The following is a 27,705-nucleotide window of genomic DNA, read 5'->3' as shown; positions in this document are numbered from 1 at the left end:
CAATAACCTAGAAACACCTCGAAAATTTTCTATCATATCAAACTTACACATGTTTAAATCATAGTCATCTTGTGATTTCCTTACTACATAAGCCCCTAGATAACCAAAATTCTCAAGAAATGTTTGGATGCAATGCAGGTAGTTGCAACAATACATGCCAGTGACTACTGAAAATGCCTGCAATTTAACTGATTCTATCGAAGATTTTTAGTACCCAACATATGGTGCTCAACACAAACCGCCCTTTGCTCAGTCCTCCTTCTGCCCAACATTAAACTTCGCAATGAAGAAACCCATCGTATCCAGTGATGATGATGGATCAAACCTCTGGACAAGTTGTGCTTCATCCTCCGTCAACCACTGCCTGCAAGAGCGTTTGATTTTTAGAGTTGTCCAGGCAACTTTTACTGGAACACATGCAAAATAAAAGTCTCATGGATAAAGGGTAGGTACATGACTATTTTACACATAGTAATACAAACCATTTTATATACTGAAGCAAGATTAAACATATATTGATTCAGCCAAGTGTCGCCTGCTAGTTGTTATATGTCTGAACAGCTGAAAATGCTAATAAATAAAATGCCATAGACCAAAAGATCTTCCAACAATGTAAAATGCTTCTAGTACTACAGAGCAGCACGCTGCAAGAAGGGCCAGAATTATTAAAACAAACCTTGTCCAGCAGTTTGATTAACAAACCAGCTTATTTGGCCCAATACAGTCTTATGCACAAGGACGGCTTATCAAACTAGTGTAGATTGCTGATGCCTATGCATATGAAATGCCTCATGTTATTCTACTATTCGCAAAAGAAACAATGAAAGTTTGGGATGCAATCCCCAAATGTACCACATCCGACTGTAGCCATGTGCCAAATTATGGCATGGAGTTTTGCCAAATCATGAAATGGTCATTCCAGAACATAATCTAGATAACAGGTTCAGGAGCCAAATTCAAACAAAGATATAACAAAAATATTTCGATCTTACTCAGTATATGCCTTGTTGGGCAGCTTACACGAGCCAATAATACCAGGTCCTCCAACTTTTGGGTGCTGAAAAAGGGTTGACAATAGAAATGGTGTCGGAAGTTTAGCAATGAGTCATATAGCACAGCAAGTTTAATTGTCTCAAGTACACATATTATATATCCCCTTTGTTCGAAATTATAAGACATTTTGGATATTTCAATATGGACAACATACGGACTGAAATGAGTGAACGAACACACTAAAACACGTCTATATACATCAGATTCAAAAAAAGTTAGAACATCTTATAATTCGGAACAAATGGAGTATAAGAAAAGCACTCAGTTTCTCTACTCAAGTTAGAAATACGTATGCATATTTGAAGCAAAAATGCAGATACCACCAAAGGGTCCAAGACCTAATTTGCTTCTACATTGTCTTAAGGTGGCATGCTATCATTTTTAAATCAAGTTCACCAGCTTTAACATGCACTATAATGTTGAGTAAACTATTGTTTCGCAAATAACGAATTTCCAGTTTTATTTCACTTATGTTATGAACAAAGCAGGCAGAGGGATTCAAGCCCAGGCAGGTGAGCAGCTCAGTGGCATCTTCACAAACCGATCAAGCTTTTGCGCCAACTTTTGCAACAACCATTAATTTTAAACAAGTGATGAAATGCAACAGATGAATTAATGGCATATTTTCAAGTTTTGCGCTGCAAATATATAGCTACTGGGTTTTGCATTGGAGAAGGTGTCCCTTGCTTTTGCCACTCCTGTTTGCTTTTAGTACTTCTGCCGCTCAACTCCGTTAAAAGAAAATTGGGCACTCATGTTTTACCAGTCCTGGATCTCAGGACCAGGGGCCAGCGCCGTTGGCACACCGTCAACGATGGTAAACGAGCCAAGCAGCCATGCGGCATCCAACTGTCCAAGACGAAGACACCCTGGAGAGCACCAGCATGAGTGGAACTCAAGGCATCTCAGCGCTGAGGTGGCTTGACACGGCAGTAATACAGTAATGAGGCGAGGAGGCATACTTGTGGAATGTAGTGCCGCAAATGTGGATAACTCTGTGTGTCACGATGGCACCAAGATAGAGGAACAGATCCGCATGGCTGGGGATCAGGGTCGAGCAATCATGCCAGTTGGCTCCCAACAGCAAATGAATGAGAAAAAGAAGGGACTCGTGGGTGAAAGGAGAGGGACGGAGAGGACACAGAAAATGTGCTGGGTAACTTTTGAGAACAGACAAGGGGAAAAAGTAACATTACAAATTTAACGATCTGAGCTCACTTCTCACGGCTGCAGTTCTGCCAAAAATGTAAAACTCACATCCGTAGAAGGTGTCTGAGCTAACAAGGGTGACATAAGTAGAAAATGCAGAAGGGAGTTAAAATTTTCGAATGGCTAAAATAAGACACGTCTCTCCAACAGCAGAATCAAGTAGACACATTGCAGATAAAAGACATGCATCGCTTTTAAAGAGAAAAGGAAAACTTTACATGTGCAGTAGCACAAACAAAATCTTCTGACACATTAATCCACCGCAGCGAAGACACGACAACATACAAGTCATTGAACTTACCTGTGATCCTAGTGACAGGAATTTGTATGTATCCAAGGCATATCTGACCAAAGACTCATTTTCTCCTGGATTTATGGTACACCTGGAAGCAGAAAAATAAATAAGGTGCCAGTAGTAATCAACACTGTTCGTCGAGTTGTATTGCTTATTTGCTTCTCATTTAAATTGTAGGTCACTTAAACAATACACCAGCATAAATGGCGGGCATATGCAAGATAAAATGACTACTAGCAAGTTATCCAATTTATGGAGCAACTACGATTATCCATCAAGTAGCTAACATTGATATCGTGCACAGCAGTGTATGTAGATGGAACAAAATTGATCGTTTCACCCACTGAATACTAATAAAATGTTCGTGCATGACTAGAAAAAACATCATTTATGTTTTTTTTTGGTATTGCTACAGCAGTTACAATGAATCTCTGTTAGACCACTAGCTGCACTGTTTATAATCCAGGCTCTGTGCTTTTTATCCAAACAGAGACCCACTATCCCAGTACAGGAAATACAGTGGGTACTCAGTATCTCTTAGCTGTGTCAAGTAAGCAATGAAAACGTGAATCGAACTACTGTGTACCAGCACCAGAAAAAAGAGCAATGTAGCACGAGTTTTTGACCGTCCACCCCAGTAACAATAAAAAAAAGTTCAACATACTTACGTGGAATAAACAATTAACCCACCAGGGCGAACTAGCTTAACAGCTTGATCAAACAATCTTCTTTGATACGTCGCATTCTTTCTCAGCGATTCCAGAGTTTCCTGTAATAATGCAATTTATGAAACAGCAAATAAGTTAGCAAGTTGTACTAGAATTAGCCATCTAGATATTAGAGAATCTCCAGCAGGCCCCCTATTAGAGCCAGGAAAATGCGGGCCCCCCATAACACCCCTCCCACCCAGCCCCAACTCCCACAGGCATACCCTCAGGCCCCAAAACCTAACGACGGAGAGTGGGAGGAAACTTCCCTTGCACATGGCTCTCCCTCCTGCGTCGGGAGCTCACCAGCGGGCCTCCGCTGCGCAACACTCGCCTCCAACCTCCCCAGCCTCCCCCCTCGCCGTGCAGCTCCTCCTCTTACTGGGCTCTGCCCCTCCACGCAGCGCATGCTATTGGGCCAGAGCTCTGGCGTCCACAAAAACTGCCACGCGGACCTGGCATTCTCCACCCTCCCTCCATCTCTGTCACTTTGTCCCAAGGAACGCCGCCATGCCAGACCCGGCCTCCTAGTGCGCTGGCCCGAGGTAAATGCAGTCCTCCTGTTTTAGGTATATGTGAATTTGTCTGTCAATTTGCATGTGAATTTGTATATAAAATTTGCATACAATTTTGTAATGTCAATATAATTTTGATATCTGAGTTGGCTTAGATCTCCAAGGGAAGATTCCGGAGCTGTAGAAGATGTATTCGCACAGGACTAATGAGGTGTGGCTAGGATGGGTCGTTGGTCACGGGTCCAAGTCCATGTCGGGGTAGGTTTGGAACCGGATCCAACGAAAGATGGCAGGGGGACTGGATGTTGACTAGAAGATAGATATAAGTTCAAGTCCTAGTGGACTTCCACTTCGACATGGCCCGGAGAAAAGAAAATGCAATAGAGAAAATAAAATGTTCAATAATTTATTTTATTCTAGGCGAAAAAATTCCTAGCTCTTCTATTAACAACTTTTCTGGGGTTTCAAAAGTGGTATGTTATGATTCCAATTAATGAGCTGGCCATACGAGCCAACTAAATCAAAACATTTCTTGCCTTCCCCTGCCCATACTCAAATCAGATCAAATCTTACCAAAATCTAGAATATGATTGGTGTAAGATTTATGTTAGACACAATTGGTGCTGAACCACTAGAATATGTATTACCCCTATTGTAACACACAGGCAATTAGCTAGACAATGTTATAGACGAGATTACTACATTCCAGATCCATAATAAACAACTCATTCTTAACAGGTGCACAGCCATAAAACATATCCTTTAAATATATAGAACAACCATTGTTCTCAAACTTGAAATGAATATCCATCACGCAATAAACAAGATCCTAATATAATGTTCTTGCGTAAGGCCAAACACACAGTAACAATTACTAAGCTCTAATACGAACCCCAAAGGTAGATGTAGAACGCCGACGAGTTGAAGAGTGTCTGCACTCATTTTTGGCAAAACTCCTGCCGAACGAGGCATTCCTGCCGTGACAGACCCAGGTGAGGCGCACTAGGGAAGGTGCCCAAAACATGGAGAAACAGCCAGGAGGCATAGCACTCAAGAGCAAGGTACACACACGAGATATAGCACTCAGATCTGCAGTGACCAGTTAGAGCTCTCCCAAGGTGATACAAGTTGCCATGTCCCAATTGGCAAGCGGCTCGCTGATTCGGCATGCTCCACAGGCTGGCTGCTATGTGAAGGATAGCTTGAAACCATGGCAGTATAAGGTCAGATTTAAGTATGGAGTTTGCCTTTGGATGACCCTATTTGGGAAGATCAAAGTTGATATAAAGATGATCCAAAATAGAGTTCGGATGCGGAAGTAATAACAAGTTCAGAGGTGTGCACATTAACACTAGATTATGGCATGGCATAAAATGTAATTAATATGGCCTCAAATGAAGTAGTGCTCAACATGCAAAATTTTCGTCGTCGAAACGAATAAATTTGTCTTTGGATCATCTCAATCCAAGGTCGTATGCAACCTTTAGAGCCGAAAGAAGATCAGGAACACAGGCTGAAGGAATCCTGACGGATAAATCCAACCGAGTATTTAAATCCGAGTGAGGCATCAGTCGGGCAATTGGAGTGAAGCTACTGTCGGATGGCCCGATTGATCTCAAATCCGACTGAACGGTCCTAAAATCCGACTGGTGTCGGGCGATTCGACCTGAAGCTAAAGATGGGTCCTAAAATCCGACTGGTGTCACGCAATTCGACTTGAAGCTAAAGATGGGTCCTAAAGTCCGACTAGTGTCGGGTAATTCGACCTGAAGCTAAACATGGCCTTAGTTATCTCATAACGTTTGGACCTTGCTGCTGGAACAAAGCATTTAGCTCCACCGATCATATTGTAGGCACTATAGCTCTCAAAAAAGTTTTTGAAGCATGCATCAGGTACTGCACTAATATGGAGTCGTCACTTTTGGTCTAGACATTTATATCATCATCCGTAGCGTTGTCACCAGGGCACGCGCCTACAATAGCTGCTTGCAAAATATATTTTCTTTCTTAGCACTCCTGAGGACAATCCTGAGATGCAGTCTCCTGGACGACGAAGAGTTTGCTGAATTACTAATTCGGTACGCGTGGATACCGTAGGGGGGCGCCTACTTCGACTCTTGGTCGATGGAGAAATTCTCGCAGCTGGGACGTATAACCTAGCTACGGGTGTCGGGAAATCTTCACCATCTTCTTCCTCTCCTTTGAGTTCTTTTGGTGTAAAAGTGCATCTAGTGCCCCCTTAAGACAAATGGGTTAAGGGACTAATGTGTTTGTGAGTGTACACAAAAGATATAGTCCCTGAAGATTTGGTTTAACCAACAAAAAACGACACCTAAAAATGTATTTCTTCAGTGAAGAATTTGCTGCGTCCTTGAAGAAATTGATGTGAAGAATTGGAAGCTTGAAGACTTTGTTTTCATAGTTTATTGCTTCTTTATTTGAGTCAATGGGAAACACCATACTGTGAAAGAGGGTCTAGGTGATATATAGGTGTATTTCCGAAGTGATGCTCAAACCTAAAACATACCTACTTATTCGACTGAAGACTTTGGAAATCTCTTGCAGTGCAATCGAGTTCTTCAGTGACAGAGGCAAAGTTCTTTTGTTCGTTGACGAAATTGGTCTGACTGAAGAGTTAGGATTTCGCCAGTGTGATCTGCATACCATGTGAGGAAAATGAGAGTTCCGATGAAATTGTCGTTCCGACCGTTGTTGCGCAAGTGCCAGCTGTTGAGTGGATCCTTATCCAAGGGGATTTATGTCTTATCATGTCGGATTGCCCCTGGCTATAAATATCCCCCCCCCCCCAATTAGTAGTTGGTTGGCTGCTCCAAGAGAAAGATCGACAAGTGTCATTTGAGAGCAACCCTTCCTCTAACGAACTTGAGAAAAACTCAAGTGAGGAAAAACCCAAACACCCAAAGCCAGAGTGATTCAGCATCACTGAAGAGATTGTTATGTGTGATCCGACGCCTGTTACCTTTGAAGACTATCATTCTTCTAGACGGTTAGGAGTCATGTTCTGAGCATCCAAGAAGTATTTGTGGAGTACCATAGAACGAATCTGTGAAGGTTTTGGAAGTCTACCTTGAAGACTTACCATGAGTGATTGGGCGGGGTCTAAGTGGCTTAGCTCAAGAGGAATAAGGTGAAGACTTGGTGTCTCCTGAGTTCAATCTCAGCCTCCCTAACTAGACGTACAGTTGATACAACAACTGAAACTGGTCAAACAAATCACCGTGTCTTCACCGAGCCAACCTGGTTTCAAATTCCTCAACCCTTTACTTTCAGTACTTGTGCACTTAAAGAATTTGTGTCTTGCATTCTGAAGACTTTCATCTTGATGCTTTTCATTCCTTCAGTTCATCATGTTTACTTTTGAATGTATGTATGACTGCATGTTCTTCATTTGCATCTATCATGTGCGCCTGTTTTGCTTCACTGTGATGATTTAGTTTCCCTTCTGTTTCTATTTCGTCACTCTGTTATTCGTCAAACTCTACCAACTTTGATGAATTTGTAAAAATCTCCCATTCACCCCCGGAAGATTACCTGCGCTTTCAATTGGTATAAAGCAAGGTACTCCCTTGTTCTGTGTGATTTTGGTTTAACCACCTGGAGTTTTAGTTATGTCGACCGCAGGTATGATCAAAGTCTCCGTTGCGTGCCCTATCTTCGAAGGCACAAACTACCCGTACTAGAAGAACAAGATGTGCATGCATCTTGAGGCTATTGACAACGATCTCTGATTTGTCGTCGAGAATGGTATCCTCTGTTGGACCGAGTATCAATGCTAATGACGTGAAGAGATTCAAACAACTTGACTCTCAAGCGAAGAATATCATATGTGGGCATCTGAACAAAGGACGGTATGGCAGAGTGAGTGCTTTGGAGACCTCAAATCTTATCTGGGATATGATCTCCAAGGGGGTTTCAACTCAACGTGACTCCCGAGTGGATGTTCTTCGCAATCTCTTCAACCGCTTCAAGAAGCTCGACAATGAGAACGTCCAACAAACATTCGATCGCCTCACTGATATCTCCAATGAGCTTCAAGCTCTTGGCGCATCTGACATCACCGACATGAGGTGGTGCAAAAATTGTTGAGATCGCTTGACAGTTCATTTGACATCTTGGGACTGATGATTCAAGAGAGTCCTAACTACAAGCAACTTAACCTAGCTGATATTCTTGAGAGGCTCAATACTCATGAATTTCAACAAGCTGAGAAGAGAGACATGTATGGTCCAAGCTATGGACAACCTCGCGCCATGAAGGCAAAAGCAAAAGCCAAAGCAATTTCTTCATCTGAAGAAGAATCTGACTGCAGTTCCGGTGGCCCCGGAGAAATTGGCAGAGAACTTGCAATGATGGTGAAGAAATTTCAGAAGTTTTCAAAGAAAAACCGCTTTGGAAAGTCTTCAAAGTATGACTGGAAGAAAACTGAAGAAGATTTTGCTCGAGACTACAAGAGAACTTGCTACAAATGCAAGAAGCCTGACAACTATATTGCTGACTGTCCTCTCTGGGAAAAGGAATCAAAGAAGAAGAAGAGCAAGGATGGCAGTTCTGATGAGAAGAAATCCTATGTCTTCTTCAAAGTCTTCATCATACAAGAGAGCAGTTCTAGCAAGAACGTGCATTCATCAGCAAGGAAATGGACTCTTAGGAAGAATCCGATCAAGAGGGAGCTGAGGAATCTGAGGAGTCAGATTCTTGTGGCCGGCCTAGCTCTCGCTGCCGATTTTGTCACCAAGTCCATCTTCAACCATGAAGAAAATGGCTACGTCACCGACGCTAAGGCCTGTGACGACAACTCTGCTCCCATCTATTGCTTCATGGCAAAAGGCGCCAAGGTATCCTCACGTGTTGCCTACTTTGATACTTTCAGTAAAGATGACTCTGGATGTGAAAATAAACCTAGGTATGAAAAAACTTGCTAAAATTGCAACTGAGCAGCAAACTACTATGGAAAAGATTCAAAAACTGCTAGACAAAAGCGATGATCTGTTGGATGAGGAAATGGATCGAAATCAATCTTTGACTGGTGATCTTCAAAGTCTTCGATCAAAGTATGACGAACTTCAAAGTCGTCATGTGGCCCTCTCAGGCAATCATGAGAAGCTTTCCTATGAATTTCTTCAAAGGAGGAGATCTCGAAAAACTGAGAGCGTCTCATGATGATTTTCGAACGTAGAACGATGCCTTGCTCGCTCAACAGATCAGTACCGCTCATGAAGAATTTGTGTCACCATACTTGAAATGCCTTGAACGTGAAAACACAAATTCTTCTACTGAATGTTCAAATGCTTCTGAAAGAGCAATTTCTTCAACTGTTTCGGAGGCTACTAACCCCTCATCTGAGAAAGCCACAAATATCACTGACGAAAATGCAGGGTTGAAGGAATTGTATATGACAGGCATGTACAAAAGCCTCAAAGGGCATCAAACCCTTTGCGATGTGCTTAAGAAGCAGATCTTGAAGAAGAACCCTAGGAAAGAGGGTATTGCATTTGAAAGAAGAATCAATGGAGATGGATCCTATTGAAAACCTGAGCAGTACCCCCAAACCACCTGGATGCCTGCAAAACGACCTCCTGTCGATCCATCCACTTTGTTTGGCTATAACTGTGCTACTTATTATCTCTCTATTGAGTCATTTGACTCCAACTATAAACTGTTCAAAAATCAAAATGGTGAAGTATTCGCCAAATTTGTTGGAACTAACTACAGGAATGGTCCACCAATGAAGAAAATCTAGATGCCCAAAAGCCTTCTGGAAAGTATTCAGGTGAATGTCGTCATGACACCATTGATGAAGAAAAACCTAAGGGCAAATTTTTCATATGGACCAAAGTCTTCAAATGGTCGCAGACCCACTTATGGTCGTGCTAATGCCTCTGTTTCGTAGGGAAACAATCATTGGTCTAATGAATATGTGCATTATTCTTCGAACCACTATGTTCACAAATCTTCGAAGAATTTCTCAGTATATTTATTTGATTATACTAACCCCTCTATGAAGAGAAATGCATTTGCTTCAATGCCTAAATTCTCAATTGGCGCACTTAGATACAATGCTTCTCAGCCACCCTTACAAATGTGGGTGGTCAAGAAGAACTAATTTCTTCTACAGGGTCGGGTCTCCAGAAGGGATGCGCTAATGATGAAGAAAATCTCGAGAGACCTGGAAAATCTTGTTGGATGCAAGATAAAAATGAAAAATGGATTATCCATTACTCTCGTCCATGATATCACTGCACAACCACATAGAACCAGCAGCCACAGCAGCAACACAAGCCTCTAGTAGCAGCAGTTTCTACCAGCATAAGCGTCTTCCTCTGACCAAGCCACGTTGTCGACGTGTCTCCCGCACGGCCCCGCCACCGTCTCACGTGCCACTTCCACATCTCCCGCACTCGCACGCAGCCACTTGCGGACCTCCCCGCTAGCTAGCGCACAGCCGCGAGATGAGTACCCGCTGCCGAGATGAGCCCCTTAGCCGCCTTCCCGTCAGGCCCCGTTGTCGCCTGCGCCTGCCGGCGTCTGTTACCATGTTGAATGAGGAGAGGTGTACCAGCAGCTTGTCTCTATGCGCTCATCTCCAAACATTGATCAGCCCTCCTCTTCTAAGTCACTTACACGAGTTCGGCCCTATGGGCCTAAGTTGTGATGGACCAGGCCCATACAAGATCAACATCTACCAAATCATTTTCGTAGGGTGCCCGATTGGGTCCGGTACCTCCTGGTATGAGAAGTCAGGGACTTCAGAGTGCCTAGTTCTTTATGCTGATAGCGAGTTGTTTTGAAAGTACGTCACCTCCAAGCTTTGTTAATCCCAAACCTCTAGGCTCAAGTCTTGGCTTTCACATTTTAAATAAATATTTGCTTGCCCTGTTTCTTCCACATGTAGGTGTTCAAGTATATGTGAAGGCCCAACCTTCTCCAACTTCTGGTCCTACTAGTTGGTGCATGAAACTTAATAATGGATTGAAGCTTGACTAGCTGTCACTATGTTAAACATGAAAGATCTGAGTTTATTTTATAATATAAAATATAATACGAATAGTAATTATAAATTATGATTATTTGTTTTGTTGCTCTTGTATATAGGCAAACAACTGAAACATATAGTGATGCAAAGAATGTAAAGTGCAATTTAACGATCAACAACATACGCAATTTAGGTACAGTAGTCCCTTACCTCACCAGCAAAGAGACGAGGTCTCAAGCCAAGTGCAGAACATGGAGCATCAAGGAGGACACGATCAAAGCTGCTTGGAAAGAATCCTTTTGAGTCTTCAACTCTACCTCCAGAGCAGTTACTTCTTCCTGTCCCGTTCCTCATTCGCCTTAAATTCTTCCTGAGGTCTGCCTTGCTAACATACCTTTTGGCATCTGGTTTTCCATCATTTAAAAGAAAAAATAAAATTCCAAAATAGTGGAAAAGACCAACATATACAGTGTCCAACATGTACAACAAATACAATTGCTGCCGCTGCAGGAAATAGTGTAACAATTTAGGTTAGTGTCTAAATAATTCAAACAAATTTAGACACAGTTCTCAATCCAAACTAGAAATACGTAAGGAACATTAAAACATCCATGTTATCCAGAGATCTGAAAAATCCATATGATACCATCATGTGAACAAAAAGAATCCAAGAAACATGATGCACAGAATAGAGCTGATGTGGTGAAGAAAAATGAATACATGGGTATAAATTGGCATGCTGCTTACCAGTCTGCTCAACTATTGCAGTTGAGCTGTCTTCAGCTGCATTCGTAACCCTGGCAGCGATTATACTACGAATAGGGCCAGAGTTCTCCGCTAACGTCACAATTGCTTCAGAGCAATTATCAGCCACGCCAAGATTTCTTTCCTCATAAGCCTTCCGTACAGATTTGAGAGCATCAAGTTTATAAGCTCTTATACAACTTAGGCCCATCTCATCAGCCAACTTCAAAATACCCATCACCTGGAATATAATTTTATGTTATTACAATGACAATATGATTCTCGGGATAAAGATATACACCATCAGGGAACACATGATAAATGTTAGATACATAAGATATACACCATCAGGGAGCACATGCTAAATGTTAAATACATAAATAAAGGCATACTTTCATGTGCATGTGCACCATGACAGATTTTTTATTGCTCAGGTGCTGACATCTCCCAAAGCTTTCTAACACATCAATGTGAACATGACCTTAGGAGATAAACTAGGAATCCGAAAAAAGAAATACAAGAAACCTAGTACCATACATCTTTATTAGGACAGCCCCAACCCGTGCGTTTTCTGCATGCATCGTGTAGGTTAGTTAGAAAAAAAATTAGACATGGTGCAAATCGTGCAGCCGGCCCTTAGTTTTAGGAACCAATAATCTTGTTCCTTCCTTTTTCTTGTTCGTTCGTCTAAACAGATTAAGCAGCCGAATGTCTTTATTCCTTTCTTCCCATGGAAAATCAGCGCACCAAGGAGGCAACCTCCCTTCTCAAGGACGAGGAGATCAAGATGGCGGACTCTGTTCCATTGGACAAACAGCAGATCAAGCCGGCGACCGTGCCATGCGTCTTCAAGTGCCCGGGACGACGAACGACTTAATGAATTGGTTCTCGGACTTGGCATGCTACAAGTGTACCGTCTGCAGCAAGATACGAGTTTTGTTTGAGCCACCCTCAAAAGAATCTTCAACAAGCAGCTCGGAGTATAAAGGCAGCGCCGACAACAATAATGGTAGAGACTCGGACGCCGGATTGAAGATTAGAGAGTTTGAGAAAAGCAAATACAGAAACATGTAGGACTTGACCGGTACTCTACTTCTGATGTGTTCCCGATGTAGGAGTTGAAGATTAGAACATGCCGGTTTGAGCATGAATAAAATTATTGCCGTATCTCTACTTTCCTATTTTCGATGAGTTCCCGATTGTAGGAGTTGAAGACTATGACATGTTCGTTTGACTAAATTTATTGTCATGCATATACTCTACTTTGGATGTGTTCCCGATGTAAGCATACAGTTCCACATGACTTTGAGCGTGCACATGTTAATCACCATACACGTATTATTGCCACTGGGTGTAGAAAAAAAGTTGAAGCCAAGAAGAACAACATTAAGAGTTGAATGGGTAACCATTATGAGTAACACTAATCCTGTTATATTAGTGAAGACCCTTGAATAAACCCATTTAGAGTTCAACGGGAAACACTAAGAGTTGAACAGGAAACCGCTCGACAACGTTATCATGGTAGGCACTACACATCCGATAAAGATCCAATGGCCATTAACAATGCTTGCAACGCATTGTAATGCCACAGGGAGATCGCTGAGCCTCTAGCGAGAACCGGGACAGAGGCTCGGGAGAACCGGGAGAGAGGCTTGGCAAGAACTGGGAGAGAGGCTAGGCGATCTCCTGGTGGCATTACTATGCGCTCCAAGCATTGTTACCGATGTCACTGAATATTCACCGGATGTGTAGTGCTTACCATGATAATGTCGTTGAGCGGTTTCCCGTTCAACTCTTAGTGTTTCGCGTTGAACTCCGAATTGGTTTAGTCAAGGGTCTTCAATAATGTAATCGGATTAGTGTTACTCATAATGGTGTTCCATTCAATGTTTTTCTTCTTGGCTTTAACTCTTTTTTACACTCAATGGCAATAATATATATATGATGATTAACATGTGCACGCTCAAAGTCATGTGGAGCTATATGAATACATCGGCAACACATCAAAAGTAGAGTACACATACAAAAATAAATTTATTCATACTCAAACCGGCATGTCATAATCTTGAACTCCTACATCACGAACACATCGAAAGTGTTAGTGTGGACAGGAAAGTGGTTCACTGAAGCTGTTTAACATATTGCTGCCCTGAGGCATATATATAGTACCGGGGAAGTCGGTTCCTATGCAAACCGACCATGCGGCTCTAGCAACTGCTGGTACATGCAAAAACCAAATTGACTATTGTTGTCTAAATGCATGCACTAACTTACTAAGGAAGCTCCAGCCAGCCTACCACTAGTCTACTACTCCCTAGCTAAGTAAATACTCCCTCCGTATGGAAATACTTGTTGGAGAAATGGATGTATCTAGATGTATTTTAGTTTTAGATACATGTTCCCAAGGATTACTACTAACAAAAAGTAGAGTACCGATCAAATCCTACATGTTCCCATTAAGCTCGGGCGTTCAAGGAGAGGGTCATTAAGGAGGGCCCTTGGGAGGAAGGAGGGGATGCGGACAATGTGTGGATGAAGATGGCGACTTGCATTCGTAAGGTGGCCTCGGAGGAGTTTGGAGTGTCCAGGGGAAGGAGAAGCGAGGATAAGGATACCTGGTGGTGGAATGATGATGTCCAGAAGGCGATTAAGGAGAAGAAAGATTGCTTCAGACGCGTATACCTGGATAGGAGTGCAGACAACATAGAGAAGTACAAGATGGTGAAGAAGGCCGCAAAGCGAGCTGTTGGTGAAGCAAGGGGTCGGGCATATGAGGACCTCTACCAACGGTTAGGCACGAAAGAAGGCGAAAGGGACATCTATAAGATGGCCAAGATCCGAGAGAGGAAGACGAGGGATATTGGCCAAGTCAAATGCATCAAGGACGGAGCAGGCCAACTCTTGGTGAAGGACGAGATTAAGCATAGATGGCGGGAGTACTTCGACAAGCTGTTCAATGGGGAGAATGAGAGTTCTACCATTGAACTGGACGACTCCTTTGATGAGACCAGCATGCGTTTTGTGCGGCGAATCCATGAGTCTGAGGTCAAGGAGGCTTTAAAAAGGATGAAAGGAGGCAAGGCGATGGGCCCTGATTGTATCCCCATTGAGGTGTGGAAAGATCTCGGGGACATAGCGATAGTATGGCTAACCAAGCTTTTCAACCTCATTTTTCAGGCAAACAAGATGCCAGAAGAATGGAGACGGAGTATATTAGTACCAATCTTCAAGAACAAGGGGGATGTTCAGAGTTGTACTAATTACCGTGGAATTAAGCTGATGAGCCATACAATGAAGCTATGGGAGAGAGTCATTGAGCACCGCTTAAGAAGAATGACAAGCGTGACCAAAAATCAGTTTGGTTTCATGCCTGGGAGGTCGACCATGGAAGCCATTTTCTTGGTACGACAACTTATGGAGAGATATAGGGAGCAAAAGAAGGACTTGCATATGGTGTTCATTGACTTGGAGAAGGCCTATGATAAGATACCGCGGAATGTCATGTGGTGGGCCTTGGAGAAACACAAGGTCCCAGCAAAGTACATTACCCTCATCAAGGACATGTACGACAATGTTGTGACAAGTGTTCGAACAAGTGATGTCGACACCGATGACTTCCCGATTAAGATAGGACTGCATCAGGGGTCAGCTTTGAGCCCTTATCTTTTTGCATTGGTGATGGATGCGGTCACAAGGGATATACAAGGAGATATCCCATGGTGTATGCTCTTTGCGGATGATGTGGTGCTAGTTGACGATAGTCGGACAGGGGTAAATAGGAAGTTAGAGTTATGGAGACAAACCTTGGAATCGAAAGGGTTTAGGTTTAGTAGAACTAAAACCGAGTACATGATGTGCGGTTTCAGTGCTACTAGGTGTGAGGAGGTTAGCCTTGATGGCCAGGTGGTACCTCGGAAGGACACCTTTCGGTATTTGGGGTCAATGCTACAGGAGGATGGGGGTATTGATGAAGATGTGAACCATCGAATCAAAGTCGGATGGATGAAGTGGCGCCAAGCTTCTGGCATTCTCTGTGACAAGAGAGTGCCACAAAAGCTAAAAGGCAAGTTCTACAGGACGGCGGTTCGACCCGCAATGTTGTATGGCGCTGAGTGTTGGCCGACTAAAAGGCGACATGTTCAACAGTTAGGTGTGGCGGAGATGCGTATGTTGAGATGGATGTGTGGCCACACGAGGAAGGATCGAGTCCGGAATGATGATATACGAGATAGAGTTGGGGTATCACCAATTGAAGAGAAGCTTGTCCAACATCGTCTAAGATGGTTTGGGCATATTCAGCGCAGGCCTCCAGAAGCTCAAGTGCATAGCGGACGGCTAAAGCGTGCGGAGAATGTCAAGAGAGGGCGGGGTAGACCGAATTTGATATGGGGGGAGTCCGTTAAGAGAGACCTGAAGGATTGGAGTATCACCAAAAAGCTAGCTATGGACAGGGGTGCGTGGAAGCTTGCTATCCATGTACCAGAGCCATGAGTTGGTTGCAAGATCTTATGGGTTTCACCTCTAGCCTACCCCAACTTGTTTGGGACTAAAGGCTTAAACTCCGAGCTGCTCATTGAAGATTCTTTTGAGAGCGGCTCGAACAAAAACTCATATCTCGCCATAGACGGTACACCTGTAGGATGCCAAGTCCAAGAACCAATTCATTAAGTCGTTCGTCGTCCCGGGCACTTAAGACACATGATGCATGGCACGGTCATCGGCTTGATTTGTTGTTTGTCCAATGGAATGGAGTCTGCCGGCTTGATCTCCTCGTCCTTGAGAAGGGAGGTCGCCGGCTCCATGGGATGGGAGGTTGCCTCCTTGGTGTGCTGATTGTCCATGAGAAGGAAGAAAGACAACCGGCAGCTCGATCTGTTCACATGAACGAACAAGAAAAAGGAACAAGATTATTCGTTCCTAAAACTAAGGGGTAGTTGCAAGATCTACACCACGTCTAATTTTTTTACTAACAAACCTACACGCAGCATGCAGAAAACGCATGGGTTGGGGTTGTGCCTAATAAAGCATCTCCTTTTTTTCTAGGGACGTGATGCGTGGGATGTGATCAGTCGAAGGGTAAAATTGTCAACAAATACAATGAACCATATAATCTAGATTTTTCCTCAAAAACCTATACACCCTATATCTAGGAAGGGAGGGAGTACTACGTTGTGGCGCTGCATTGTAGTCTTCCCGCGCCGCAAACATCTTCCTTGCCATCTTGTACTTTGCTATGTTGTCTGCACTCCTATTCAATTGTAGGCGTCTGAAACAGTCTTTCTTCTAATTAATAGCCACATGGAAAATACAAAGGGTACGGCTATTTATATATTACTCTAACAGTAACAACCACTTTTCTAGGGTTTAAAAAGTAGTTGTTACTACTTTTGAAGCCCCTCGTCGAGACAAACTCACAGGTGAAGACGGGTCACTAATTGGATTAACAATTTGTGTGATAAATCATTTTGAAAACTTGGATTTAGCAATTAAAGCCGATGATGCAAGCATGAGGTCGACGATTATGCATGCATAACATGCATGCATGTGATCTCTCCATAGGGCAAAATTCCCTTGACATGCCACAGCGTCATAAGATTATCTATCACAAGAATCTCTGTTATTTAATTGGTCCTCCACCCTCAATAAATGTTGTGAACTCCTTTTGGAGACACATATATCTGACGTAGCGCAACAAAGTCCAATTTTTAGCAGACACTCTTTAGTTCCAATTTGCAGCAGCGCCAAGCTTTGAGGTGGAGCGTGCCGGACTAAGCAAAGTGGTTTGTTTTATAGGAGATAAAACCCAAATCACTGAATCTGGGTAAGAAATGGAATAAGGTCTAATAGGATGAGAGCACTAGCTTTAGCCTTTTGGAGAAGCAAACAGAAAGCATCCATGTTGCATACGAGTCAGATCATCGATTAGGAAAGAATGGAGTTAGAATTGAGTTATCCTACAGTAAGAGTCAGACTAAAGTCCTAGCCAGGATCACCCCAACCCATAAAACCAAGTTGTGGTTGGATGGCGGGAAGGCTAATTGTACCCCTAGCCCACCAGGGTTCAAACCCCAAGTTTGCAGCCATGTGTGTTTCATCAAGCATGATGTTCCTTCAATGAGAGGCTTCCTGCCGATAGCGAGGCGCCTGTGGTGACTTCATCAATCTTAAAGCTCTGTGACTATTCTTTTGTAGGTGCATGTACACGTGTGCTTTTAAGTTGTACTCGGTGTTTCTAAAGAAGAGGATCACCCAACCCAGAATAAATCAACCATAGCTCAGAGCTCATTGACACAGATGAGGGTGAGCATGCATTATTGTGTTACCAATCCGATCAAAGCCTAAGATTCGCAATCTTTTCTTCCCTTCTCTAGTTCCACAAAAGACCAGCACAAACCACTGTAGTTTATATTTGCCTTTTGTCATGAAAGAAGAATATTTCATGAAGCCATATATAACGCATCAAGCCATGACCCGGACACAACATAAAGGGGAGAAACATGACCACATAAGTTCAGATGGCAACGTTAACTCAAAGCAACATCATATGCTGAATCTAACATAATGAATTACCTTATTGTGAGATCTATCGAGGGCAACAATCTCCCCTTTGTCCCTCATAAGGATAGCAATTGCTGTTGTTTTCCCTCCTGGAGCAGCACACATGTCCAATATTTGCTCTCCTGGCTGGGGATCTGTTAAATAAAATAAAAAAATTGCACATAAACACATCAGGACAGGAAATACTGTTGTTTTTATGAAAAAACACTCAAACCCAGGATAATATAAGGTCTAGAGGCCAATATAATTACAGCAGCAAAATTCTAAAGCATGCAAGTAATATCTTGTAGGTCAACCATATGTGGACATGCATGTTGATAGGAGAAAACTAAATCAGATGTCCCACGATTCAACATTTCAACTGCTTTGTTTCTAGCAAGAGTAATTGGTTGACTATTCCAACAACTTCTTTTGTAGTTTCAGTTGAATAACTATAGCTCGTACCCTCTAACGTACCCCTACCCCTCCCGGTGCCTCCCCTCCCAACAGCCCCACGCCAGCTCCTACTCCAAGTTCGGTGGCCACCTCCACAGGAAACATTTCTATCCATATTTAAACAGTTAGAGATCGTAAGGACGAGCCGCAGAGCTGTCCGTCAGTGACATACACCTAACAGCATGGCCATAGCAAATGAGATAATCCAAAAGCAATCCCAACATGACACATAAGCAAACGGCTATAGGCCAGCAGTGATAACATAGATAAAGTTAAAAGAAACCAAAAGATTTGAAGGACACAAAGGAGCCCGTCCCACCAAGGCCATCAATCCACATCTTCATTGATAATCCTTGGAAGCTGAAGCTTTGCTGCATTGGAGGGATGCCACAGTAGCCAGCTCCCGTGGCCTGGATGGTGTCCAGGGGCAGATAAGGTGCAGGCTGGCAATAAGGTGGTGTGATGTCCAACTCCAGGTTTTAGAAGAGGGCTTCCTCTTGCAGGAAGGAGATGAGACCCCCGGGAGCTTGCCCTTCTTAGATTGCAGAGGGTATGGCGTCTTGAGACCATCATGAAGCTGGCTTATGTGAGGGCTCCTCCTGAGTGAAGCTTCAGAGACATGAACAGTTTGTGTTTGCACCTGAAGTAGGTGATCCGAACACCTCTAGCATACTGGAAGCGATCCTCAAAACGATCAAAGCAGGAAACATGCTGTGGGAGCAGTAGCAGCGGGTCCTCTGACAGATTCTGATCAAAGCAAAGCTTCTTAGAGGCAGTACGAAGGTCAGCAGAAGTACTCATATTGACAGTAAGTTTGAGGGAAAGGGTGGGCTGAGATCCTGCATGTCTACAGTGACCCTCTTTTCAGGAGCTCTGATGTTAACAATAGAAAAAGACATTTAAGAATCTGAATATTTTGCCATTCGGAGCAACTCCATCGCTTCCTAAAGACTGAAAGGAGAGTTAGCCCAAGCAGTGTCCACAGTGACACTCTCATGATCAGGAGCACTGTCGCTAACACTGTCTGAATATGCATCACTATTATCAATCAGCTAGATCTTAACAGAGGAAGGAGGCTCTGAAGACTGACCATCTTGCAGCTGTTGGTCTCTAACCAGGGTAGGAGGGTGTCCAGGGTCCACAGGCAATTGATCAGACACATTATCATTCCCATTGTTATTCTCAGCATGGTGGAACTGACCCCACACCATATCAACAGGATGGTGATACTGGACAAGACCATGGTAAGGATGTGGGACTACATGTGCGAAAGGGAGGTCCTTTAGCATATGGAATCTGTCCTAGAGGCCTGGGAAGTTTGGAAGCATTGGAGTGCCAGGGTGTTTGAGGGAGCTAGGCCAAACATTCATGCTCTTCTGCATAGGGTGGCCGACGGGTGTGCTTAGCGGTGCCTCTGCCCTCCACAAACACCTCCTTAGGTTGCTTGTCCCTGACTCTTAGTCGGTCTCAGTGAGGTCGCGACACCATCCTATAACTACTATTTCCTTAGCTGTAGCCATTCTTTTATTGTTTACCCAGTACCTTTATTTAATCCTAACTTGCTAGAAAGCAAGCAGCAGTTTGTTTTCAGATACATATTATATATACAAATAATAAAGACCACAGCAACAGATAAAATGAGTTGGATAAAATCACACTTCTGGTTGATGTAACAACAAAGAAATGTTCTAAAAAAAATACAAGTCATACCAAGGACACGAGCAGCCACAATACTTGGCAAATTTTGAAGAAATATCTCCCCTTCAAGCACGTCTGAATGATAAAAGAAAAGGACAGTTAGTTTTAATGAATCTGAAGATGTACAGTACAACAGATGCGAAAGGCATTTTGCATCATCCACAGTTCCATGCTATATCACTTTTTCTGAGCTTTGGAATGCATATCACCACGAACTAGTAGGTCAAACTCAAGATAAATATGTGTTAGTTACTAGTCCAGAACAACAGATATGATTTACAGTGAAATGTCCGATGGAAATATGGAAGCTAACTATGGCTAATGGTAATTTCGTGGGGATCATTGGCACTAGTTCTCGCTGCCACAGATGATTGCTCAGGTAAAGTTAGCTTCAGGCCAGATATGCTTCATGAAGATCATTGCCATGGTACTCCCATATTCAATATACTTCTTAAACCAATCTATTATATTGATTTTTCATTCTCAAAATATCTTACTAATTATTCTAAGATACCTCAAATACAAGTCCTATGAGAAAATATCATCAGAGCCCTAAGTTTACGCACAGAAAAGTATATTGAATATATATATATGGGGTGTCTATTAATTACTAATGAGGCACACTAAGAATGATAACAACGTATAATCACTTTATCTATGTGATTAACTTGGTGAAATTTCTTGAACCTCACTTCTCTATTCCTCTTCTTAAGTGGATCAGGCTCTGACAAACACACACACACATGGACGCGCGCACATTCAAGCCCCCTATTAACTTGACTTCCTAGCATCGTCGATCTGCAGGTCGTCATACTGACGCGCTGCCGGCAGCCATCAGGATAGAGCATCTCCATCAACCCTGCTCTGATACCATGTGGTTAACTTGGAGAAAAAATTGGAACCTCGCTTCTATATTCCTCTTCTTTTATACATGCATCTATATATTGGCCTTGACTAGGCTCCAATGGCCAACGGTCGGAGATGATTCCGGCAAATCCCTCGGTAGGGTATCCCGGCGTGGTGATTGTCGGAGGGGAAACAAGGAGGCGAGATTACCCAGGTTCAGACCCTCTTGGTGGAGGTAAAACCCTACTCCTGCTGTGTATATTGCGATTGGGGTGTACAAAGTACAGGTATGAACCAAGGGATTGTAATGTATCTATCAACTAGCTCGGCCTCGGCTTATATAACATACCGAGGTCCCTAGGGTTACACAACCTAGTCGGCTACGTACGTGGAGGGGAGTCCACCATGGCTCTGGCTTCCTTGTCTTTGACGGAAAGGCTTCCAGAGTCTTCTCTTACAAGGCCTGTGGGCTGTACTGATGGCCTAGGGCAAAACCGGCATAGGGGCACCCTTGGGCCGGCAACCAACAAGGTGCGACACCCCTGGGCGGTAACACCGCCAGTAACCCCCGAATCGGTCTACAAACTTGGTTGCACCTTGACCAGCACCGAACTGCACATTGTCTTCAGCTAGCCAAGGTTGAAACTGGTTCTTCGAGCTTTCCCTAACAACATCTGCTCGCACTCGGCCTTCGAATGACGGACTACTTCCGAAGTTGCACGAACAGCTTCGGTATTGAATTGTTGATGAAGATAGCTGACCAGCGCCACAAAAAGTTTCCCACGCATCCGATCCTCGCGGGCCGAATTCCCACATGACATTTAAAAATGCAACTTGTCCAGTCTTGCTCATCAGACCAGACCGGTCTCATCAGCTAGTCAAACCGGACCATGTGTCAGACTTGCTCATCAGACCAGACCGGTCTCATCAGCTAGTCAAACCGGACCATGTGTCAGACCTGAACCGCCGGTCAAAGTGACGTGTGGGAGTGGGCCCCACCAAGGCCACGTCCCATGAACTAACGATGTGCGCCTCAATTCCCACAAGCAGTTAACGGCAGACTCCGCGATCCCCATGCGCCTTCAACGCTATTATCAGGATACGAAGAGATAGCTTGCCACGTGGCGTTAATTGATGTCGTTGTTCAACCTCCCATACACCTATATAAGGGGAATGAACAGAGAGGGGAGGGCTTTACGCTCTCACCTCTTCCGCTTCCTTCTTCCTCGCGCCACTGTCTCGTCCTGCTGCTCCGCTGCATCAGCACACTACAGCCCCAATGCAGCACCACCACGCCACCATGGGCAAGCGCTGCCTGATGAACGGCGAGCCCATCAACACCGGGAAGGTCAACGCCTCCAAGGAGGTACCGTCGAAGACCAAGGGCAAGCGGATGTCTTCCACTAACTGACGGCCAACTAGAACGCCTCACAAACGGTGGCCGTCTCCCTCAGCCTACCGTCGCCTTATCAGGCTCTCCGGTCATCGTGGCGGAGAACGGCGATGTCCTGGCGGAGGCCGTGCCCAAGTCGGAACCACACGAACGGGTTATTTTTCATCCCCCTTCATCATCTACGGTCTTTTGCATGTCTACTGCCTCAAAATCCACCGTCTCCCCCCCCCCCCCCCCCCCCCCAGCGCCCACTTCGATCTTGTGCTTCATCACCCTTTGTGAGGCCTTTCTTTGTGTCAAAACCCACTTCGGCTTCTGGAGGAGGTAATTCCAAGTTAAGCACCAAACAAACGTGAGCGAGACCTGCGAGTGCGGAGGAGCCACCATCTACAAGCAGGCCGAAACCAATAAACATGGTAGGAAGATTGGTTCTACGTCCACAACCCTCCCCAAGCTGGTATAGTCACACCTTTTAGCTAGGTTTCCCCAATCAGTTCCCCCAATCAAACACCATTCGTGAAGTCCCAAAAACAATTTGGTACAAACAGCCACGGTGAAGAGACTTCACCGTAGAGTGTGCGATCTAGCCGACAAAGGTGTGACCCATGTGCACGTGACGCATGTGGCCCTAAGCCGAGGTATCCAGCCACTTCGATCCCAAGCTCACCCAATGCTCGTCGTTGGCACCGCAGAGGCAAGGCGGCCTGCCCTGTGCCTCTGCCAAAGCAGTCATGACCCAGGTTCCATCAGAATTCTAGGGCATCGTTTCGAAATGTTGTCTGCTCTCCACCACCGGGAGACTAAGAAGTCCTGGCTCAACCCCTTTCTAAATGACAACGAACGGGACGCCCTGCGGTTCCTAAAGGAGAAGGCAGACGGGTTGAACCTCGGCCTTAAGCGGATGACCAACGTCTTTCGACTGGCATGGAAGCGATGTTCTTTGCTCCTTTGCAGAAAAATGTTCAAAAAATGTATCAAAAAATACTATTTGGCAGGAGCTAAGTGGTTCATGCAGCTTAAGGCTACTGTCAACCGAGGCTGTTTAGTAGTTCAATTGCTTCGGTCATGGTCGTTTTGTTGTCGCTAGCGCATATGTAATTTGGTGTTGTTTGTGGGGATTTGTGGGGATTGTACTTCTAATCTTCTATACACTTTTTCTTAATGCAACTATATGCAGCTCTCTTGCGTATTCAAGAAAAAAAACATACCATTAAAAGATGGTAGTTTGTATACCCTCTCAGTCATCTCTACTGCAACTCCATGAAGAACACGAAATATTCCTGCCCTTGACATTGCAGCAATCCCTTGACCAATGTACAAACCCTTTCTCTCTTCATAATGTGCATCTGCAATGTTAAGTAGACTTTACAACTTATGACCTTGTATTTTGATCAGGGGAAACAACATTGTACACCAAACTATAACAACCATCTATTCTAAGGCGTATAAGAAAAAACATATCAATTTATTCAACAAGGCATCAAAGAGAACTGGCAACTTCCACTACAAAAACTCGCCTGACTGCAACCCCTGTAGAACGATTCCACGTGTTATACCAACAGCCCAACCACTATCCTTGACCGGTTGTTCAATAGCAACTGACACTGCAACCGTATCACCCTTTTCAACATGTGCACTGCAAGCTAAAACACCAGGGACATACACCTAAAGAAAAAGCAAATGAACAGGAGAGATCAAACATACAGAAAAGGGAGTGTGTACTTCGTGATAACAGTGAACTTGCAGTGAGATAGCATCTAGGAGTAGTAATTAAGGTATTCCAAATTTCAAATTCCAGGGGAAAGATGTAGATGGATGAAGACAATAAGATTATGTACACCACCCAGTAGCACCAAGGACTTCTGAGAACTTTTTTCAGTAATTTGTCGAATGCAGGTCAAAAAGCTCAAGAGAAAATAAATAGATGCAATAGTCAGTAAAGGCAAAAAACAATATAAGCATATTACATTTAACCAGAAAAAGGAAATAAATTAGCTTAACTGTAGAAGGGCAACAACAATCATTCCGAACTTGTTAAAGGTAGTTTAGTAAGATACAGTAGGTATTCCCAGTGCATCATGAGCATGTTTGTGACATTACGAACGATGTTTTGACTCACTGAGAAGTAGATAAATATGCATGAAAAAAATGTGGCAGCTAAATTTGGGATTGGGAGTGATAACGTAAAACTTGGACATCATGCAAGACTTGAATGGCAAAAAAGAAGTCTAATGTCCTATATCAATGTCGAAGGGTCTGAAAAAAATATGGAAGGAATAACCAACGGTGTCTTTTGAAAGATGGTGGTGGTTTTTAGAACACACCTGGGCTCCTCGAAGAACCGACTCTGCACATTTTCGACTTATAATTATCTCCTTCATAGAGTGACCAGGTTGGCCATCGTAATGCAGAGCATGTGGTCCTGAACCTCGAACAAATAAAACATTTTCAAGGCCTGAATACGGGCACTTGTGCACCAGGTAACTCCCTTCATGTGCTTGCTCTCCACCATTCTGCTCACCGATCTTCAAACCATTAAATCCACAAGAAAGTTCATTCTGATTTACCAATTTCAGCAGCTTTTGCATGACAGTATCAGTGGTAGACTTTAGAGTATTCACACGGATGCAAGAGTAGCAAGAAGGATGCCTGATCAAGAAAGTTAAACTTAGTTTAGTCATAACATAACATTAATACCGTAGGTCATTGGAAATTGGCAAGAAACTGCAAATTTAGCTCCTTTTACAACTGCTGCCATCAATCTCTACTTGACTGCATGGTGAAGTCATGAGTGACTCTAGTTTTCCACTTAGTATTTCCCAAGACTAAACATAGCAAAGAAAAGTATGTACAGTGTACTGTGAAGGAAGCCAAGGACACAAAGTACTATCCCAAGAAAACTCACCATAATCATAATATCCTTGAAGTGTTGCTACGATTTAGCAACATCCACATGCTCAGTGAAGTGATACAAATGGTGTTTGTAGTAATAAGTGGAAGCAGCGAAAGCATATGCACAACAAAGTTCAGTGGATGGGGTTTGAGCCAAGTTGCAATTACATGCTCAAACCTCACAAGCTTTAACTCTTAACCCAAATCATCTTGTTTTTCATCTCTTTCTCGAAACCCATTCTCCTCACACATATGAGTTAGGAAATTAACAGACACTCATGGGTCAGAAAATTTGACAATCAATACACTTTAGTGGTGAGTTGAAGATGAATTTTCTATAAACCAATTGGCCAAGTAAAAGCACACTTCTGTTCTTAAATACCCCTTTTTGAGTTATATTTCTCTCCAACTTAAATGTTCATGTTTTTTTTTTGAGAAAACGCAAAAGCTTTGCACCTCGTTGTACTGAAAAGGCAGTGCTAAAGTTAATTACACAACCAAGTTCGCAGGTTGGAAACTGAAAACAAGACAAGCAAAGGCAAATGCTCATGTTCCTCGTCCTTAAACCTAATCACATAAAAAATCCTAAACTTTTACTTACACAAAAAATTTCTTAATTAACTACTATGCAAAAAGACTTTTTTTCCTTCAATCATCAGAGCAACTAAGTAGAAAGTCTAAAGTCAAACAAGTATTGAGGAATCTTGAAACAGTAATTCTAGTTGTGTTTTGCTTTAGCCATTAAATTAAGAACTGGTCTTTCCATAATCATATCAGCACCTTGTTTCTGTTTGTACACAGGCACTGTAGTCTCACATTACTTCAGAATCATAGTTGACTGACTTAGGATAGAACAGTCTCAGAGTTGAGCTTGTTTTTCGAACCATGCAGGAGAGATCAGAGTTAAGCTTGTTTTCTATTTGGATTTTTAGGGCCTCTTTGTCTCTTTTATCCGCATGAATCTATGCAAACTGTGCAAAGTAATATGATATAAATGCATGTGCAAAATAGAGGAAGAGGTAAATGTTTTGATTCCTATGAAATTGTTTTGGTTTCATAGAAAGGGCTAAGTATTCCTATCATCCAATATAGGAGAAATTAAACCACAGTCTTCGAACCAATGAGACCTTTATTCTTTCAAGACATTAGAAGCTTAACTGAACTCTTTGGGCTCCTCCGCAGGTGAACCTTAACAGATGACCATTGTTAGACTGCTGCAGGCAGGCTCGCGAGGCATGGTTTGCAGCATGCCCCACAGCGCTTGCTTTGTGAACAGTCAGAGGAGACCATGGCCCACCTCCTCACTGGCTGCCCCTTCCCTGCACCTTATGGCACGAGGCCATTTCATGGATTCGATCGACCACCCGGCTGCCCATTATTGGAGAAGACTTCGTGGACTGGTGGCAGCAAGACATCCACTCTGCCGACACCGCCCCTCGGAAGGGCACCTATTCAGTGAGCATGCTGTGGCATGGTGGACCTCCAAGCAGCACAACACAATGCCGCCGTCTTCGACAATGTGCAGCCCAACACCCACTAGCTTCCTATACACAATCAGGGCTGAGGTCCATCTGCAGGCGAAAGCAGGGGCAGCCCCGCAGTGGGTCTAGCGATGTTGCTTCCGGCCCTTCCTTGCGCTCGTACATAACCATTCTGCTATCAACGCATCGAGATGAAAAGCTTTTCGAGTTTCCTCTTAGTCAGCGCAGCTGTTCCAGTGGAACATTGAAGCACACAAAAATAAAAAGCATAGGCACCGGCTGTCTAAGGGCAAGGCCGCCCGCAGAAAAATGTTTAAGCTTATCGCGGCAAAGACCCTAAGGATCTATTCCAGCTACCCTCGTCCAAACTCAAGGCAATAACCAGCAAGGAACCTAAGATTAGCAGGAATTTAACCGAACTCACGCGAGGGCTTCGGAGATGCGGGCGAAGTGGTCGCGGCCGTACGCCGAGGCGAAGTACTCCTCGACTTCGGGCTGCCACCGCAGCCCCGGCCTGAACGTGTACCGGTCCGTGGCGGCCGCAGCACCAGCAGCAGGCGCAGCCGCCGCCGCCGCCGCGGGGGAGGCAGAGGGGGAGGAATCCATAACTGCGAGGGCGGTCGGGATTCGGCACTTGGGCGGTTTTGGGGTTTTTCTGTTTCTCAGGCGAGTTTTTGGGTTTAGGGCCTTGGTAGTTTTTAAAAAATAAGCCGCCTTCTCTTCAGCCTTTTTCATAAACCGTCTCTTTTATTTATTGAAAAAAATTCTAAGCTAGTTATAAAATAACTAATTTATTAGTTTCAACAAATTTAGAGGATGGTTTATTTTTTAAACTGGGAAGAGGCAGCTTATTTTTTAAGTCGCTCGAAAAAACTGGCGTTGGAC

The 27,705-nt window shown here is 43.7% G+C and overlaps 1 protein-coding gene across 2 annotated transcripts; it reads right to left on the bottom strand.

The window, feature by feature from the left end:
• Nucleotides 1-3: 3 nt before the first annotated feature.
• On the bottom strand, nt 4-27,491 carry LOC125519103 (rRNA (cytosine-C(5))-methyltransferase NOP2C). Of its 2 annotated transcripts, XM_048683985.1 has the most exons (12): nt 27,245-27,491; nt 24,772-25,096; nt 23,965-24,112; nt 23,656-23,793; nt 20,221-20,283; nt 18,088-18,209; nt 11,521-11,758; nt 10,984-11,177; nt 3,226-3,326; nt 2,564-2,645; nt 993-1,057; nt 4-364 (listed from the first exon to the last, which is right to left on the bottom strand). In XM_048683985.1, the coding sequence occupies exons 1-12, from the start codon at nt 27,424-27,426 to the stop codon at nt 250-252; spliced, it is 1,773 nt and encodes a 590-aa protein (XP_048539942.1). In that variant the 5' UTR covers nt 27,427-27,491; the 3' UTR covers nt 4-249. The 2 variants fall into 2 exon arrangements, 1 of the variants encoding a protein (XP_048539942.1); XR_007288189.1 differs by lacking the exons at nt 4-364; nt 993-1,057; nt 2,564-2,645 and adding an exon at nt 3,571-3,824.
• Between the last annotated feature and the right edge of the window lie 214 nt (nt 27,492-27,705).

This window comes from Triticum urartu, chromosome 7, assembly GCF_003073215.2.
Source record: "Triticum urartu cultivar G1812 chromosome 7, Tu2.1, whole genome shotgun sequence".
Taxonomy (NCBI): Eukaryota; Viridiplantae; Streptophyta; class Magnoliopsida; order Poales; family Poaceae; genus Triticum; species Triticum urartu.
This window is presented reverse-complemented; position numbering and strand designations above follow the sequence as displayed.

Excerpts from the sequence above, each read along its gene's own strand:
- LOC125519103 (XM_048683985.1), bottom strand. The coding sequence starts at position 27,426 with ATGGATTCCTCCCCCTCTGCCTCCCCCGCGGCGGCGGCGGCGGCTGCG. Across the intron at positions 3,327-10,983 it reads CTCGTCTCTTTGCTGGTGAG|GAAACTCTGGAATCGCTGAG; the intron begins GTAAGGGACTAC and ends GCATTATTACAG. Across the intron at positions 2,646-3,225 it reads GGGTTAATTGTTTATTCCAC|GTGTACCATAAATCCAGGAG; the intron begins GTAAGTATGTTG and ends TTCTGCTTCCAG.